The following is a 19,957-nucleotide window of genomic DNA, read 5'->3' on the forward strand; positions in this document are numbered from 1 at the left end:
TTGTTCAAACTTTTCAAGGCTCAAAGGCATGAAACTAGTATCAGTTCAGCTATAGGAAGGGCTTCATTGAGGACGACACCACAATCATGTCACAAGTCAGGAAAACAAAGAACAGCTAAAGACCCACCTGAAGCCACACCTCAAGAGATCCAAACACTTCCCATGAAGCCTTGTATCAAAGGTCTCGTCACCCAAGGAACAAGTCTCCAACACAGGAAACACTGAAGGTGACCTCAAGCACTGTATCCGTTAGGATTACTTATTCCTGAGACATTCTTCCTATCCAGCCTCGCAGAATTTTATTCTATGTGTTTGCAAGTCTTTATTCAGCCAAGACTCAAGCATATCTCTGTACACATATACATCGTCTGTGGTCTTTCTCCATAGTTTCCTTCTCTCTGTCACCCAGCTCTACCATCCAACTGTCTCTGACCCATCAGCTCTCCAATAATAACAAGAGAGTTATATGATTTATGAGAACTTAGGCCTTATAATTGAGGCTTGTTCCCACCTAGCCTGTATAACTTAATAACTCCTTCATCCTAATCCGCTTTTGCCACATGGCCCATTATCTCTTATTCAGTCAGTCCCCACACCTGTTCCTTCCACCTCCTCATTCACCAGGAACATCCTTGATTCCCTCCCAGAGTTTGTGTCTCTGCCTGGACATCCATCCTTTTCTCTCCTGCTCTTTTATAGGCCACCATCTGTTAATTCAACCAATCAAAAGAGAATGGAGAAGATGGTTTACAAAATCTGATGCAGGTAGCAATTAGAATTACAATGCCAAGGTCCAGACAGGACTCAGCTCTCAGCTGACTCAGAAATCAACCTTTGAATAATACAAAGACAACCTTTCCACAGTGCACAGGAAGATTACCCCAACACAGCTCTGTGAATCCTCACTGCAGGTTTCTCCAGGCTCCTTAACTAAGCAATATATGGAGAATATATGTGCCGCACAGATGGAGAACTGGGGGCAGGTGGAGTCGCCATCTGCACAGCTCATAGGTCTAGCGTATGCGGCTTGCTTCATCTGTAGGCTTACTCATTTGACTTGCTCTCTCCCAGAAATCTGGTGCGTCTAGAGCACGGTGTGTCTAGAGGTTTCCTTCTCCTAGGTAGTCCTGCTTCACGTGTGGAGATAGAAAACTGGCTTTAAATATTCCAGCTTGTTTTCTGATGTCTACTGTGGGAGGGTGATTAATTATGGAGGGACTCTCACAGTCAAAAGCAGAGGCCTTAAAACTCTTAAATGAATTTTATTATCAAATGGAAAGAAGATTAATTCGACAAAGTGGACTAATTTCAAGGTGAACTGGTTCCCTATTCATTGTCATAACAAGTTACAACAACCTTAAGGGCTTACACAACATAAATATGCTAATGCTTCCAAAGATGGGGCCAGGGGGATGGCTCAGTGTAGAAAGGCACCTGCCACCAAGCCCAACAACTTGGCTTTAATTCCTAGCACCCATATGGCAGGAGAGAACCGACTCCTCTCCCTATATGAACTGTGGCTCAGCTCCTTCTAAAATGTTGTAACAAAATTGTAACTAAAAAAATGGGGTGCGGGACTGGAGAGATGGCGGTCGGGGTTAAGAATAGTGTTGTTTTATGAGAGACTTTATGCTCTCTAGAATCCTTCAAGGGCAGCTGGCAAGTATCTCGAACTGCAGCTATCGAGGATCTTACATGCTATTCTGGTCTCCAAGGGCTCCTGCACATATGCACACTTACACACACACACACACACACACACACACACACACACACACACACACACTTCTAAATGGGAGTTCTATAGATCAGAAGGCGAAATCCCACCAACAGAGCAGCAGGCCCTCGTACATTCTGCCCCGGAGGCTCTACTGTAAGAGAAGCTGTTCCTTTGCCTGTCACCACTTCCAGCAGCTCCTGCCTCTCATCTTCAAAGCCAGTCAGTCACACTGAACCCCCTTCTGACTCTTTTTCCACCACCACATCTGCCTCTGCTCTTCTCCAGCTCCCTTCCACTTTGTGAAGGACTCAGTGATTGCACAAGGCATGATCAGCCCTGCTCTAACTTCTACTGATTAGCAACTATAATTCCACCTGCACTGTAAGGTCTGTTGGCTATGCAACTCTACCTTATCCACAGTTCTTGGAATTGGCACAGTCAAGAGCTGTGTGCCAGTCACGTGGGATGAATAAACAATTCACCACCACACCCATGAATTTTCATACTGGACTTGACTTCAGATCTAAATCTGAAATAACTCTTTAGGCAACTTTAAATCCCCACCGTTGAAAGCCTTAAGGATAACATTGGCAAGAGGCTGTCAAAACATAAAAATTAGCTTCCACTTACATTTCTGTGAGCTAGAATATAGATGGGAAGGAAAATTAAAAATTCACATATGTTTTTATGTAGTCACAAGTTATAGCTCTATAAATAGCTACAGATATAGAAAGGATTACTATAGTTCATCTCACACATGGTAACGGAAGGCTTCACTCTGAAGCTATTATCAAGAGGAATACACACCCTTCCTCCAAGGCATGGAGTAATTTTGGTTTATATTTGGTTTATATTTGGTTATACTATTCATTTTTTCATGTGGGTCCACATTAAGTGTCCTGCCCTTAAATGTTATCATCACAGCCATGGGGTGTAGCTTGACACCAATGTTACATGGTCACCTCAAGGCATTATAGGTAGTAGAAGTGAGTAAAGCTACTCTCCTGTTGACTATTAAAATGTGAGGGGAGAAACCTTCCTTTATATGTTGCACTATGAAACACTTCAAGTGAATCGTAAGTCATCTTGTGTGGGGAGACATTGGCACAGACTCTTAGTCAAATGTCAGAGAGCTTGCTCATTTTTCTCTGGTTTATCGCCTCCTCTTATTTTGCAACATCTTCAGTGTGCTCCCCTATAGCTGGGTATTTTCTTCCCAAGCCATCCAAACATTTCAAAAAAGGCAGACCTCAAAGATTTTACTCCCTTGTAGCCACTATTCCTTGGTTGGGGGGTGGGGAGGGGAAAGATGTTTATAAATACTTATAAATTGAAGAAATAGCCACCAAGTCAACAAATGCTACTCATGTTCCTGAAATGGTATGTCCTCCAGAAAATGCATATCTTTCTGAAGTCTTTCTTTTATGAAAAAAGCCCTTTCGGATCGTGTGTGATATGGCTCATGGCAAACATTAACAGAGATTATGGGTGTAAGTAACTGCAAGCAGAAAGAGTCTCTATGACTTCCATGAGTCAGCAGATTCTCCAAAAAGCTCTCCAGTCATTTATCACACTCCACACTGATGATGTTACTACCCTGTCATTTTGATGCCACAATGACAAAGCCACCCATGCTCAATCTTGGGAGGTGCCATTTTCACAGGAGAACAACTTTAATAAGATGTGCACTCAGTTTGTGCCAATAATTTTGATTAACACCTTCCCTTTTATCCTGGAGTTGTTTGCTTTTCTGGTTTCTGTCTTTTCTCTGCTTTGTCACCTCCACTTGAAATCTTTGCTTAAACTTCATTTGATTGGGCCTCTTTCTGTATACCATGCTGGCCACTGTCACTTGAGGATTTATATGCAATTTGTGTGCCTATGGATGTTAAACAAACCATGCATAACTAAACACTTACTTTGTTCCCTTATAAGGCAAAATTCATGTAGAAATTCTGAACTTCAGATTCTCTGGAGTCCGCACGGTCCTTTAAATTTTGATCAGTTTTACACAGCAACCCAGAATTCTCATATGGATTATAAAAACAGGAAAATTTTCCAAGACAGGGTCATCATTCTTCAATAAGCTAGAATGTATTTGCGCATGTACTAACCAGTGTTTCCCTGACCCAAGGCCTCATGTTCGTCTCTGCCTCTCTTGCTGATTAAATGGAAAAGCTCTGGTGTTTTGGAATCGGAATGATAAGGCTCTTGTCAGCTTTTGTGCGAGCCTCTAAGTTTAATGTCCAGCAATGAACACAATGGCAACAATGAAAACAAAACAAAACAAAATGTCTGAATGGAAAAAGCCCTAGGAAAAAGTCCCACGGCAAGGTCCAGCAGTGTTTATGGCATTATTATTCTGCGTGCATTAAGAAAGGAGGGCAAACAACCACTATTTATTAACTACCAAGTACACATGAAATGATACCTGCTATGGGGAAGCTTTCTAGAAGAAAAAGCAGCGGTGGGAACAGCCCAGGGCCGAAAGCTACACACAGATAAGGACAGTTTCTCTGCTGGACAGGTAGTGAAATCACTTCTGGCCTAGGAGCCATAAACCCAGCCACGGCATGGGAAGACGCATGCGCGTGCGGGGACAAAGCCAGGGCAAGAGATGAAGTCACTGCGGTGGAGGAATTCGAGCGCAGCAGCGTGCACAGGACAAAACTCTGAAGCTAGAGGGCAATGCCATGGAGGTAAGGATTCAGAAGATGCAGTTCTCCACATTTCAATTTCCCCATCAGCAGCTGGGATCGTAAATGCCTCTCACGAGGCCACTCTGAGAAACAGCCATATTAAAGGACTATATGAGTTAGTGTGAAACTCGTAAATGTTTAACATAGAGCAAATGGCTTGTAAGACAGAATTCACCCTAAGGAACTTGGTTATGGTGGTATTAAAATGGGAAAATATCGAGACAGAAGGCCAAGGCAGGGCTGGTTACAGGGACCATACCTGAGCCTGCTGACTATACTGAGATGGACCAGTTTCAGCTGCAGCACTGAAGAGATATACAGGCGACGACAACATGGCACCTATTTAAACCATTCCTGAGTACTCACAACCTCAGAGAAATTGTATGAACATACCATCATTCAGTTGTATCAATAATATTCACTCAGTACCAATTCTGACTATTGTCTTGCCAGCACAAAAACAGCTTTTATTAAAAACTCAAATTCATTGTTTTGATAGCATCTGCTTGACTCAGAGTATCAACAAATTATTCAAAAACAAAAAGGTATACATGAACAAATAAGGAAGGGACCCAGATATATATATGGATATATATAATCAATTTATGAAGAATATATATATATGTGTGTGTATCTATATATATATATATATGTATCTATATATGCATACACACACACACATATATATGTATACATATGTATACATGAGACAAAGAGGTAAGAGGAAAAGGGAAGACCAGTCCCACAGTACTGTATATATATATATATATATATATATATATATATACACACACACACACACATATGTATATATATATATATATATATATATATATATATATATATATATGGAGAAAGAAAGAAACACTAGATTACATTACAATTTTGTACTACTTAATGTATTTCTCAGTCTATAGATAGATCTATACACTTTACAAATTGGAGTGTATTCAGGAAAAGACCAATTACTTAAATTTAATTTTGAACTGTGGTAAGAAAAACTACTTAAGAGAAACACAGCAAGTAACAACTTTTGTTTCCTTTTCTCTGTTCTATAGCTGAGGGGCAGAGAGAAGGGGCGGGCCTATCATGTTGTCAAGGGAAACAGAACAGACAGTCAGATGGACTCCTTTTGGACAACTCTGCCCTTTGAGAGCCTGACCCACTGCTGTTGAAAGGGAATTTTTCTCAAAATAAATGCATTTTCTCAATGCTGTTGCAATTCTTCTCTGAAGCACGCTGCCCTACGGCACAAAGCTCCTTTCCCCTTTTTGGATCTTGCCAAGTTCACCCTCTGGAGCCAACAGCTTGTTTACCAGACATGGCATCAGGGACCAAGAAATCCCAAAAGCTGGAGACATGGTCTCATACACATTAAGATTAGTTAATGCCAGCTTTCAGCTTGGTCTGAACTCCCAAACTTTCACCACTATAAGAGAAGAGCAGATTCATAGTGAGCTTCCCTAACCACAAAGTGTTCCAGAGGAAAAGTAGAACTCTCTCTGTGTATGGCCTTCATCTTAAGTCACTCATCTTAGTTGAATTAGGTTAAGCTACATCAGTGAGTTTAACAGGTGCCTGATTTGGAGGGTTCAAAGACTCTTGAAATGTTTCCTTAGGCTTTTTCTCCCATATTCTCCATCTGTGGGTATTGGGTTTTCAGAAATTAGCACTTATCAGATTTACTTTGGGAGCTTGTTAAAAAAACATATTTAGCTTATTGACTCTTTATTGTATTTCCCCACCTAGCGTCTAATTCTATAGATCTGATATACTAGTAAACTCCATATGTAGCTAGTGCTCAGTTCATATTTGTGTCACTGATGTAAGGACCACAATTTAAGAACCACTGTTTGGAAGGAAGGAAGGAAGGAAGGAAGGAAGGAAGGAAGGAAGGAAGGAAGGGAGGGAGGGAGGGAGGGAGGGAGGGAGGGAGGAAGGAAGGAAGGAAGGAAGGAAGGAAGGAAGGATGGAAGGAAGGGAGGGGAGAGAGAGAGAAAGAGAGAGAGAGAAGAGAGAGAGAGGGGAAAGGAAAGGAAAGGAAAGGAAAGGAAAGGAAAGGAAAGGAAAGGAAAGGAAAGGAAAGGAAAGGAAAGGAAAGGAAAGGGGAAAGGAAAAGGAAAAGGAAAAGGAAAGGAAAAGGAAGGAGGGGGAGAGAGAGAGAAGAAAGAAAGAAAGAAAGAAAGAAAGAAAGAAAGAAAGAAAGAAAGAAAGAAAGAAAGGAAGGAAGGAAGGAAGGAAGGAAGGAAGGGAGGAAGAAAGAAAGAAAGAAAGAAAGAAAGAAAGAAAGAAAGAAAGAAAGAAAGAAAGAAAGAAAGAAGAGGGAGAGAAAGAAAGGCCACAGTTTTGGTCTTTACACGGGGCCAAGGATAATGCCTGTTGTCCCCAAAGAAGTTGGCAAAATGCATAAGTCATACTTGTTGGGTAAAGTACTCTGAATTCTTACCCAGTGATGAGGAAAACCCAGGTCTAGACTGGGCCTGTTCCAGCACTACCTAACACTATGAAGATCAAAACCCACAAGAAATAAACTATTTCCAAGTGACTATTCGGTAACAACATTTAAAGATATTTACAGAAACACCAAAATATCTGATATCCAGTAATACAAATTTTATAATGTCTAGAATCTAAAAAACAAACAAACAAACAAACAAACAGGTTTATAGGGAATCCAGAAACTATAACCTACAATTAGAAGAAGAAAAATTAACCTAAGTGAACCTGTGACTGACATAGATGTAAAGATTGGCAGACAAGGACATTAAAGCAATTATCCTTACCGTATCTTAACTATATTCAATATTGGCAACCATGGAATTAAAGAAATAATGATATTTTTTAATGCTTATGATGAGCTTACAGAGATTAAAAATTTCAACATAAGAGATGAAAAATGGTTTGAGGAGAATGAATGATGCATAGAGCATTGTAGGAAAGACTGATGAATTTGAAGACCCCAGAATAGAAACCACCCAAAATAAAACGTGAAAGAAAAGAAATGCGGTATCCACCGATGATCTGTGGGACTTCAGCAGCCTAAGTAATGCATGAACAACTGGAGTGTCCAGAGGAAAGAAATAGTCACTGAAAAGACTCATCACACACAGCACAAGAAAGGTAAGAGGACAGCAATCCTTCATGGGGGAAAAAACACAAACAAGAAAATAACACAAGGAGTTCTTAACTGTACTTGAAGTTGGTAACTCAGAAGTCTAAGCTCAAAGAAGCAAAGACTTTCCCAGATTTGCAAAAGCTAAGAAATTAATTATCCCAAATATCCACACTAAAACAAATGTGGAAGGCAAAACGGGAAGGGTGCCAGGTAAAAATATGGAGTACTGCAGTAGAAAGAGATCCCCTGCTCACTTATAAAACGACTCCCAGAAGTTTACAGCCTACCACCCAGCTTCCTCAGGATAACTGGGGATTCCCCAGATGAGCCTCTTTCCTCCAAGAGTCACACCAGAGCAGACAGAAAGGAAAGAAACCAGAAGCCCAGGAAGACTCGTGGATATCTCGAGGTTAGCAACTTTACAATTATCTTGACTACCCCAACCAGGGCTACTTGATAAAGTATAGTCAAAGTTTTTAAGCTTGAATTGACTTTTAAGGAACTGTCACTTTCTGAATGCACAATCTATTGCCAAGAAATAGAAAAGTGCAGTATGAACATTGGAAAGGCCAGCTGAGGAAACAGTAAGTACTGGCTCATTTAATCACCATAGCAAATCATGCCCACTTACTAGAAGAAGAAACTAGATCCGAAGGAAGTGACTTGTCCTAAATTAAACAGCTGCAAAGTTGTAGGCCTGGGCTCATCACCAGGGCATCTGTTCATGGACTCACTGTTCTTAATGTCATATTGCAGTCACAGATCTGGAAAAGAGGAGGAAAAACATTTTTGTAAGTCGGAAGATCAGCTAAGAAGGTTCAACATCTAAATAATAAGAACACAAAATAGAAAGAAACACAGAGACAAGGAGAAAAATCTTTTAAAAATCAGCTGAGAAAGCTATAAGGTGAGATGATACAGCATATCACCACCCCCAAATTCTAAATGTCCAACCTGGAATGCTACAGTCCTGAACCCTTAATTGGATATGAGTGTAAAACAAAGAGATTTCTAGATATCAAATGTTTAAGAGACTTCACTCCCCACATATTCTTTTGCAGAAAATCATGCATAGATACATGTTAGCTATAGATAGATAGATAGATAGATAGATAGATAGATAGATAGATAGATAGATAGATAGATAGATTCATACATACATATATACATACACATATACATAGGTAGATACATAGATACATAGATGGTAGATAGGTAGGTAGATGATAAGTAGGAAGATAGATATATAGAAAGATAATAGGTAGGTAGGTAGGTAGGTAGATAGATAGATAGATAGATAGATAGATAGATAGATAGATAGATAGATAGATAGATAAGATACTGGCAACCATGGCTCCTATACAGGAAAGGGCCAGGGGAATTAAGAAGGGAGCTGTCTGGAACAGAGGAGTAACAGGTGGACACTGCAACCAGAGCAGCCTGGAGCTCAACAGCAGGCTGCAGGACAATTCCTGCAGGAGAAGACGAAGGTTGACTTGAGTGGATGAATTTAAAAGAACGAGTGATAGTACACTATCACTCATAAATGAGGAAGGGAAGAAACCCATCCAGACCTGGGGATGTAGCTTAGCAGCAGAGTGCTTAAGTAACATGGGTGGGGTCCTAAGTTCGAACTCTGGGGGTTCAGGTGCACACATATGTGCATGCATGCAAGTGCTCACACACACATGCAGGTGTGCACACACACACCCCATTTACTTTAGGGAAAGCAAATATTGTAGAGTAAGAGAAATGGAATCATGGGTGGGGAACATTACTGTAACAAAATCAAGCAATTGGCAATGACTTAACACAAAATTATAATCTCAAATACTCTAGGTATGAAAAGCTGTTTCTGTCTGCTAGTTTATGGGTTTCTAACATACACACCTCTGCAAGGCAAACCCACTGGGCACATACTAGGCACTCAAGTCAATGAATGGATCCAGGGAGGAAAGAGATAAAAACACAGGCAAGGCGAGGGGGAGAAGGAGCTGAGAAAAGCTACAACCTCTTCAGTAGAGCTGGATAATAATGGCTGAGACTAAAAACAAAATCAAGAAGTAGAAAGACCATTATGCTATTTCAAAACAAAGGCAATGAATGACCTTTAAAAAGTAATAGGGGTTGCCATTAGAGAGGAGGAAGTGATGGAACAGAGAGATACCAAGGGACTGCGGCTTTTTATTGTAACTGTAGAGGTTGCTTCCCTGTTGTTGTTGTTTTTAAAGACAATAACTTAAAAAGTATTAACATTATAAATTGAGAAAAGTAATTATCAGCCACCCACCAAGTCAGTTGGTAACTAACAGACTGACCTGGCCTCCCAAGCCAGAACAAAACAAAAACGGCCTTGTCTCTAACATTCCAAAGTCTCTCACTGCATAGAGGTATCTAGGGAAATGACTCCGTGGGTAGAGTGCTTGTCATGTAAGCAGAAGGACCTGGGTTGGATCCCCAGCAGTGGTGTGCATAAAAGCTGGCATGTATCTATAACCCCAGAGCTGGATGGAGCAGGGACATAGTCAGGCAGGTACCTAGAACTTACAGCCAGCCAGGCCCCACAATTGAATGGGCTTCAGGCTATGAGACCCTGCTTCAAAAACCTCAAAAAAAAAAAAAAAAAAGAAAAAAGAAAAGAAAAAGAAAAAAAAAAGGAGACTATGAATTCATGTCCTCATATGTGAAAATGTGAATTACTTAGGTTTTGGAATACTGTGCCTAGGATTCTTGACAGGGGCAGAATATGAGGTGGGAAGCTTTCAGTGTTAGGGTGGGGGTGGAATTAAGGCCAAAGTGGTCAGTATGATACAAACTCATGGTGATTAGGAGTCCTTCAGTGTCTCCAATTTATGAAGAATATATGTGTGTGTGTGTGTGTGTGTGTGTGTGTATCTATATATGCATACATACACACACATATATATATACATGTGTGTGTGTGTGTGTATATATATATATATATATATATATATATATACATACATATACATATGTATACATGAGACAAAGAGGTAAGAGGAAAAGGGAAGACCAGTCCCACAGTACAGTTGCTAACATTCTAGAAATTAAAAAAAAAAAATACACCCCAAAATGCTCATTTGATCTCTCTATGGAATATAAACACATGAAGAGATAAAACCACACAGGTGACTCATTCTTAGTTTGGTCCTTCCCCTAAAGGAAGAATATAAGCTGGGAGCCAAGAGTGGGAGCAGAGATGGAGTCTCAGGTAACTGAGACTGCTCTGATTTAAAAGCTTAAGAATCTAAACTTAATTCTGCTTCTAATTCAGTGAATAATCAGAGTACTGCCTCAGTTTTCTAAACTGCAAATCGGGGCCATAAAACCTGTGCCATTGCCTCATAAAGTGGCTGGGCAAAGATGCGCTCGGTCCAATGGAGATCCGGGACTACAGGTTCTATTTCAGCATATTCGGCGAATGGTTAAGCGGGGTCAGGGAGCAAGTCATGGAGAAAAGGCCAAAAATGCATTAAAGTCCCCATGTAGGAAACACCCTGAGGAGGCAATGAACAAAGATAGGAGGGTGGGGTGCTATCAAGTGTCAAAGCTTAAAGAAAAGCATCAAAGAAGGAACTGATCTGAGGGTCCCCTGCAGATGTTGGGCCTTCTGAGGAGAAGCCCCTGGCTTCCTGGTAGTATATCTATAGAATAAGGAATACAGAAAGGCTGCTTCTTCAAATACTAAAACAACCACAGACTGGACCAAGAAACCATGGCTTTTTGAAAAGGACTGCTACCATGAAGCGGTGTTGGGGGCTGCTGGCTGAACAGGACTCAGACTAGTAGAAGTCCTGAATTTCTTCTGCCTTACAAGCTTCCTCAAATTGCCTCTCATGCCACAGCTAAGCAGGGAGACACATAGAAAAGAGTCGTAGAAAAGGGACAGACATCAGTATCTTCTAATCAGGTTCAATGCCCATGGGAGACAACATGCCAGCAAGCCACCTGAGTGTTTTTTACAAACCTTGTGAAATAAAACATCTTCCCAGGGCTGGCGAGATGATGGCTCTCAGCAGGTAGTGGTGTTTGCCTACCAAGTCTAACGATCTGAGTCTGAGTGGATACCCAGGACTCATGGAAAGACATGCAGGTTGTTCTCAGACTCACATGGTGGCACATGACCACTCTTACAACACAATGTACAATTTTTTTTTTTTTTTAAAAATACACATCTTCTTGATATAACAACCGCAGGGCCTGTTTTCAAGCACTGAAGAAAACAAATGTATCCTCACCACCGAGCTCTGCAGCTAGGGATTGTGGCCCAATGTCAATGATTTCTGACCAGAGGGTTATCTCTGAGTTTACGATTAAGCATTCAGTCCTGGTTGAGCAAGAGGCCTCTTAAGACCTCAGCTTCCTGCTGAGGTGAATCCACACTGACAGGCTTTCCCAGAAGGCTGCTGGGTTTCTTCTCACCTCGTGCAATGATTCAGTACCAGAATAGAACTCACAGAGGCTGGAGAGGTGGCTAAGAGGACTGGCTCCTCCTCCGCATGACTGGACTTAAATCCCTGTATCCACATGGTGACTTACAACTCTTTGAAACTCCACTCACAGGGACTCTGACACCCTCTTCTTGCCTCCATGGTCACTGTACACATGTGGTGTAGAAATACACGCAGATACAACACCAATACACATTTCTGAAAAAAAAAAAAAAAACTTTTTTTTTTTTAAGTCTTGAGGTTAAATTCAAAATCAGGGGCCAGTGACATAACCACAGAAAGTAAAGATGCTTGCCTAAAACTGATGGCTGTCATTTCATCTCTGGGACCCACGTGACAGAGGGAGAGAAGTGATTCCCACAAATTGTCCTCTGACTTCCATGCAGGCACTATGGCACATGCACACCCAAAAACAGACGATTGATAGATGATAGATAGATAGATAGATAGATAGATAGATAGATAGATAGATAGATAGATAATACATAAATGAGGGGGGAAGAGAGAGAGGATATTAAGACGAATGACACTCACACTACACCCTGCTACTCTCAGCCCTGGGAGTCTCGATGGCTAGTTCTTATCTCATGGGGACTCTCCGACTCAGAGCTCCACAATGTCTCCACCCAGCTCACTAAGTTCCCACTGTCGAGTCGATACCATGCCAGCCCCATGCTTCAAATCCTCCACGGTCTTTGTGGTGCACATCAGGCAAACCCACACTTTGCTGTTGTACCTTTCTCTCTTGAGCCCAGACGAGCCACCTTGTGAAGGAAAACGCCATACAAACTTAGTTCAGAAACAACGGTAACTCAATCCTTGGGCGCAACAACTAAAATCTTAATCCTGTTAAGCCTTATTAAATCTAAATCCTCCAGGGGCAAATCCTGACAGATCTGCCATTGAAACCAGAAGACACTAGTAGTATTACATCTTGTCCCCCTCTCCGCACCCCCCCAGTCCAAAATGACCCTCTATCTCTCCCGCTTCCTTTTTTCCCCATCCAACCGGAAGTCCCTCCTACTCACCCAGTGATTGGCTCCTTTATTCATTAGGGGATGGTTTACAAGAAGTCACCTGAGTACATGACTTACTCCTCATCTGCAACCCATCCCAGGAGAGTAGAATTAACATCAAAAATATAAACAGTATCAGGCCCTTCCACAACAGATAGATACATGGAGATAGATAGATAGATAGATAGATAGATAGATAGATAGATAGATAGATAGATAGATAGATAGATAGATGGATGATTGATAAATTTTTAAAACATGTTTTTAAAAGAAAATTCAAAATTACTAAGATATTAATCAAATGGGGTCAAAATTGTTTCCAAATAAAGGCATTCTAGGACTAACATATAGCATACTGGTCAACCAAACTAAGTCAAAAGCAACCAGGCTCTGTGGGTGGGTGCCAGATGACATCACTGTGGATCGTCCAAGTCAAGACTACAATATAAGTGATACCCATCCATAGCTCTCACTTAGCAGGTGCAAACTGAGACCTTTTCTGTTCCAGGAGAATGACAAAAGCCATTTAAACCATCATTCACTCATCCTCTCTGTCTCTTTATTCTCCTGAAATATATGTACAACACCCATCAGAATGACCAAAAGAAAAAAGAAAATCCCAAGAACTGGGAAGACATTGAAGAACACAGCAGCGGCCCTGTTAATAGGTTGGTAGCATCTATTTGCCAGACTCCTCATCCAGTGCCCCTACTTCTTCCCACGCATGTGCAGTATTGTTCTACTTGTAATGTGTTTTTAACAGGGGAATATAGATATGTTGTTAATGGTCAGGAGAGCAGCACTGTGGCTGAGGAGCAAGATGTGAACAGGAGGAAGCCTTCCTGGTGCTAACAATGTTCTGCTGCTCAGTGGGGTTCTGTTTCCATGGATGCCAACAATCCATAAACATTTATTAAGATTTGTCAAACTGCCTACTTCGTAAAGTAGTCAAAAATCTTAATAAAAAATAAGTGATTCTGCTTAACTTCTGAGTATACAAGCAAAAGAATTGAAAGCAAAAACTCTAAAATGCATGTCTACTGATATTCACGATAGCATTTTTTTAGCCATTCGACAGCCAAAAATTGGGAGGGCCCATCACAGATAAGCAAGGTGTATAAACACACATGGAATGTCATTCAGCCTGAAAAAAGAAAGTTCAGATGTATGCTACAATGTGGGTGAAACTTGAGTTCACTGGGCTAAGTGAGTTAGTTTTCACTAAAGAGCAAATGCTATATGATCGCTCTTCCATGAAGAACTTGAAGCAGTCAGACTCATAGAGAAAGCCAAAGGATGACATCAGAGAGAGTGTGTAGGGGAGAAGGAGGAAGTTGGCATTGAATCCATAGAGAGCTCGGTTTTATGAGATGGGACAGGTTCTGTGGATGGACTGCGAAAACGACTATGTAACTGTAGATGAGCTTAGTGCCTCTGAGGTACACGGGTTACATTTATTAAGAGAGTAAATCTTATGCAGTGCGTGTAACTTAAATTGTCCCCTTTCCAACTGAAGTTGGATGTGATTCTACTCTATGTCAGGTAAATGTATGCTGACGAAGTTACTAACCACCTACAGAGGAACCTTCTAGATCCCCTCCTCTCTTTTTTTATTGGTTACTCTAAATCCTACCTTCTTCATGTTGCTATAGACAGAAAGAAGTGGAGGGCAGACTCCCAAGGCTCTGCACTCTCTGGGACGCTACACTACAGTATAGCCTCCCTCCTTCCCCAGCCTCTGGTGGGAGAAACAAGCAGAGAAGCCTGTATATACACTGGAAAGTGAGGGAGCCTGAGGAAAAGAATCCCAGCATAAACAATGGGGGCTAGGGAACTAATGTCAGGTTCAAGCAGTGAGCAAGCCCCATGGGTCCCACCCCCCTTGAAAAGCAAACTCAATTCTCAAGTTAGTCTTGTGTCTCTACTACTCCCAAATGAAAGTGCCCTAGATGGGAAAGATCTTTTTTATACATTAAAAAAGAAAGAAAGAAGGAAAATCATCATTTGACTTGAAAACAGTTTATTTAATTTATACAAATAACTACTAAATACAAAAAGTAGATTAAAACAAAATAGTTATTTTTTTTTCTGGCAGAGTTTAAATGCACGTAATGGATAATTCCGAAGAAGATGCATTTCCCCCCACAGCGTTTGGGACTAAAATTCTACTGAAATCTTTGCTTCTAAATCAGTAATATATCGGGTGGTGTTGCATGGGTAATGGCTAAATATGTTCTGCATACGAACTGAAAAGAAAGTTACAGTCTACACACATTTAAAAAAAAAAATGTGAAGCACTTAAATGTGAATTTAACTGATAATAAAAGAAAATGTCCGTTTCAGAGTTGGGTGTTAAAAACATTTCGGTAATAAAATCATAAGACCACATAAAAATAAGCTTTAACATATGCACGAGGCGGTTTCAAACAAACCGCTAAGTGCACCAGTAATAAATAATTTGCAAAGTTGTGTCTAAACAATTCCTAATGTTCGCATCCTTGTAAACATCAGCACGTGTGTAAAATGCAGCAGAGTCCAACGGTACATTTTTGTGTTGCCAGATTGAATTCCTATTATCCAGAGACAGGCCAGTGGAGTACGCAGCCAATGTTTTGGCAAGTTGGGTCTTTAAGATTAAGGGCCACAGTGCAAGTAAGGAATGCACAGAATTCCTAGTGCAACGAAGAGTAGATGCAGCCGATATTGCTGATTACGAATTCACCGCCTCCTTGAGCTTCCCGTGGGGAGTGTCTAGGAGACCCGCGAAAGATACGCAGAGAGCCACTGTCTTAATGCCCAGATCGCCTGCAGGATCTTTCCGGGTTCCTCCACTTCCCTCCCCCTTGCCACCAGACCTGCCCACCGTTAAGTCTTTGTGGTGTGAACAGTTCATCGAGGGCTCGAGTCACAGTTTTTGAGCGAGGTTAGGGTGGTTTTGGTGTCTCCCCCTGGAACATGGCTGGGAAGAGACATCTGCTTCCGTCAAAGCAGCCACTTCGGGAAGGGGGTCAGATGGATTCTGTTCTGACAACCAGTCAGGCCAGCATTAGGTCCCAGCTGGACAAGGACAGCATTGACTCTCCTTCTTGACACCGGTGACAAGGTCAACAGTCAGTTTTTAATTTGTCTAGGGAATTATCGATTTTGGTCAAAGTCTTTTTGATACGTAGAGCTGTGAGTCTTGCGGATGGGTTCTGATACCAGCACTCTTTCATCAGCTTCGCCAGAGAAGTTAATGTCTGTGGAGAGGAAAGAAAGATCACACAAACTGGCCTAGTTTTTCTCCTTCACCGTTTTATGTAGGGGCTGAGGGACCAATCACATAGGTTTGAAAAGTGGCATGATTCTTGGAGAAGCACAGTCTGGTAGGTGTTGCTAATGAGTGACAGTATTCACAGGAAGTGTCCATGTGAGACCAGTGTCAAGAGTGTTATTCACAGAGACATGAGTGAATTTGTAAACTGCATCACTTCTAGGGATCTTGGGTATGCTACTACTTATGAGCAGTGAGTAGCCTGCTTTTAGAATCCTGGCGAAGCAGTGATAGTCAAGAATTAACCACTGTCACGCCAAGTCTCTTGGCTTATACATGCAGCTGCAGCTTTAGGGCAATGAGCCATCCCATACCCAACACAGTCACACATGGACACTCATGTGAATACTGTCACACATTAGCAACACCTACCAGATTGTGCTTCTTCAAGAATTACGCCGCTTCCCAAACCTATGCAGCTGGGCTCTAGGACCCTATTTAAAACTGTGAAGGAGAAAAATAGATGTACAGTCCATATCATACAGATGCTAAGAGCTGGGAAGAACTTGAGAGGAAGCTAACAAATGCTGGCGTGAACTCTAAAGGTAACAGCCTGGTGTTCTTACCGGGTCTGAGAACCATCTGTTAGGTATGTTTGGCCTCTGTTGATCCACACAGACAACTTTCCTCATATCTTCAAAACTTGGGTCATTGGGAACCACATCATAGAATGGTGGCTTGTAATCTTCCACTATACCTGTGTACAAGATGAGAATTATGTGGATTAGTAGGAGTGCACGGGTGTGTATGTGTGTGCGCGCGCGCACACACACACACACACACACACACACACAGGGTTTCCCTACTGTTTGTCAGGGATTAGACTATGACAAGAGAAAATACAATCACCTTGCTCCCGTGTCAAGGCAGCTTTGGAAAATACAGGCAGGTCCTAAAATAAGTTGAGAACTAGGCAATAAATATATACCTTGCAGGAAATGTACCCTACATCAGAAGACATACAATCCTCTCGTGCAGTCACAAATACTAACAAACCACTCCAACAGCATCTATAAAGAGCTCACAACTGTCTCTATCTTCAGTACCAGAGAATCCCACTCCCTCTTCTGGCTTCCATAGGCATCAGGGACACACATGTAGGTAAAATACTCATATACAAAAAATAAAATAAATAAATGTTTTCTTTTTTTAAATTACCTGCAAACATCTAGAGGCAAATAAATCAAGATAATCACCCAAATTACCTTTCTGTTATGAAATTATTTTGTGAAAAAACTAAACCTCCTTGCTTTAAAAATAATTCCTCCCATGAAGGGCCTGCAGTTAATATAATCTGAGATCCTCATTTCCTTATTCACTCCCTCTACATACAGGAGTCCTCAACTACCAGGCACAACCATCTGTTTGATGGCTTCTGCAGTTATTATCAGTACCTGTCTATTAACAGCGAACTTCACAAATCAATTTAAAACTTAGCCATGTGGAGTTAGTAAAGTGGCCCCATCCTCTTCCATACAGAAAACCAGGGAAATGACCACTTGATTTCCCTCATCAACACTGTGGTCAGTGACTAACTCGACTGCCAGCCCTTTTCTCTCTGGCATGCAACTTACTTCTATTCCTAGGTACACAGCAGGCTGTTGTAGAGGCCAGAAGGAGGCCGTGAGTAAAAGGTATAATTAAACTTTTCCATTCTTGCAAGCCCCTTAAAAAAGCCTCAATCCCCTTTTCATTTGTCACAGAGATTAGTGAGAATACATTCGCACCAATTTCACATAAATACAAACCACTTATGCAGAAGCTCAGAGATGAGGCATCTGTTCTAGAAATACTACAGAGTTTCGAAACCTCAAAAACTCCATTTATGTTTAAAATGGAAAGTTCGTCTAAATTGTATCTTAAAAATTCTAGTTGACACTTTGTTAATTCTAAACAACATAGACAGTTGTGTACTTGCAACTGAGATGTGGATCCTGATTAAAACCTTTTGGGGGCAAACACCAATAGCTCTGAAGCTCACAAAAGGTAGCTGCTACATTGTCTCAGAATCTCACCTACTTCTCTTGTAAGGATCCCTGGACACATTCAAACAAAAATGTCTTCATTCTACAGTACAGTATTTTACTACAGTAAAAAACCATCCCAAACACTATTGCACATCAAGGTAAAAAAGAACTTCCGCCTTTTGTTGGGCGGCTTCCATTCACAGCAAACAGAAAGCAAGGTGCCATTCACCATCTCTCCATTATTCCATGGGGATAGACTTCAGAGTCCGGCTTAATTCTTTTAAAATATAGCATAATCACCAGCTATTTGGTGGTAACTTGTTCATAGCACCAAAAAGGTTCTGTGCATATGAGCAGTAATGCAAAGTTAGATTTCTCTCTAACCCCCTACACACGCAGACACACACACAAATCAAACATAGGTGGCTATTTAGAAGTACAAGAAATAGCAAATCCAACAATTCACACTGCCATACAAAACCTAGTTCCCCCCCCCCACACTTGTGTTTCTATTTCTTTTATTTTGACCTTATTACTTAATGCCATGTGTTTAAAAAAAAAAGTAATCTCTAGGTTTGCAAACAAAGCAGCATTAAATTCACTGGACATGGAAAACCAAGCCATTGCCTCTCTTCTTCAACCACCAGCTCCAGTTCACTGCTTCCATCTGACTCTGGCTAAGCCCTTCAAAAAAAAAATTAATTAAAAGAATACCCTGGGATTAAACTGCAACGGTGAAAACTCATGTTGGTAAAGAAACATCTTTTTTTTTTTTTTTTAAATTGGCCCAAAGTATTTTGTATCTATTATGAGTAGAACACCTTGTTAAATGCTGAGGAAAATCACCATGCAGTAGAAGATAGCAAAGTATCTCTCATTTTGCCTTAGATAATATATAAATATTGTAAAAAAAAAGTACTTCAAAACTGTTGTTCATTTGTCTGTTGATGTATCTGTGTACATATGTATGTGTATGGGGCAGGCATTTGTATTGAGTTACAAGTCAACACAGGTAACATTATTTGGGTTCCATCTATATCTTGCTTTTGTTTTGTTTTGTTTTGTTTTTGTTTTTGTTTTGTTTTTGACAGGGTCTCTCACTGACCTGAAGCTTGCCCAGTAGGGGAGGCTGGCTTAATAGCAAGCTCCAAAGACCTTCCTGTCTCTGCCACCCAGCCACCAGGATTACAAACTTGTACCATCATTATCAGCTTCTCTACATCGTTTCCTGGGATCGAAGCCACATGCTTGTGCAAGCACTGAACTGTCTCCCCAACTCCCTCAACACTTTTTCACCCCTCTGTTTACTTTTATTCGGAATGGAGAATTCTCTTATGTTTTCGAGTTAACTCCTAAATTGATTCAGCTGTCACTTGATGCCCTAATCTCTGTATTAGAGAGATCGAGTCCAACACGAGGAATACCGAAATGATATGGTGTTGGTGATGAACCACAAAATAAAGAGAAAGACAGATGAAAAGAGAATTGTCAACTAATATTAGGGACAGGGGCAGTGGGACAGAGCTCAAGAAAAGAGAAAGCATGTGGTTTCCTGAGTAGTTTCTAGAGACTGGGTATGGTGGAGGCAATAAGTTTCAGAACTCAGAGCACGGCAGAAGGGCAAAGATTAGCAATGTGTGAGGCAAAGCAGAGGC

At 41.1% G+C, this 19,957-nt stretch overlaps 1 protein-coding gene and 1 long non-coding RNA gene across 7 annotated transcripts in view; both read right to left on the bottom strand.

The window, feature by feature from the left end:
* LOC108168760 overlaps positions 1-8,678 on the bottom strand; it is a 64,492-nt gene extending 55,814 nt beyond the window's left edge. The window contains exon 1 of the long non-coding RNA XR_001783309.1: positions 8,166-8,678. This is a non-coding gene — a long non-coding RNA (uncharacterized LOC108168760). The remainder of the gene's footprint in view (positions 1-8,165) is intronic.
* A 6,347-nt stretch (positions 8,679-15,025) lies between these two features.
* The window catches only part of Acvr1 (activin A receptor, type 1), a 120,391-nt gene continuing 115,459 nt past the window's right edge, over positions 15,026-19,957 (bottom strand). For 5 of the 6 annotated variants that reach the window (NM_001110205.1, NM_007394.3, NM_001110204.1 and 2 more), the window contains 2 exons: positions 16,902-17,032; positions 15,026-16,261 (listed from right to left, as the gene is read on the bottom strand). In NM_001110205.1, coding sequence (NP_001103675.1) covers positions 16,127-16,261; positions 16,902-17,032 — 266 coding nt within the window. In that variant the 3' untranslated portion in view covers positions 15,026-16,126. The remainder of the gene's footprint in view (positions 16,262-16,901; positions 17,033-19,957) is intronic. The other variant, XM_006497622.4, reaches the window with a different exon arrangement.

The sequence above is a fragment of the Mus musculus genome, chromosome 2 (assembly GCF_000001635.26).
Source record: "Mus musculus strain C57BL/6J chromosome 2, GRCm38.p6 C57BL/6J".
Lineage (NCBI taxonomy): Eukaryota > Metazoa > Chordata > Mammalia > Rodentia > Muridae > Mus > Mus musculus.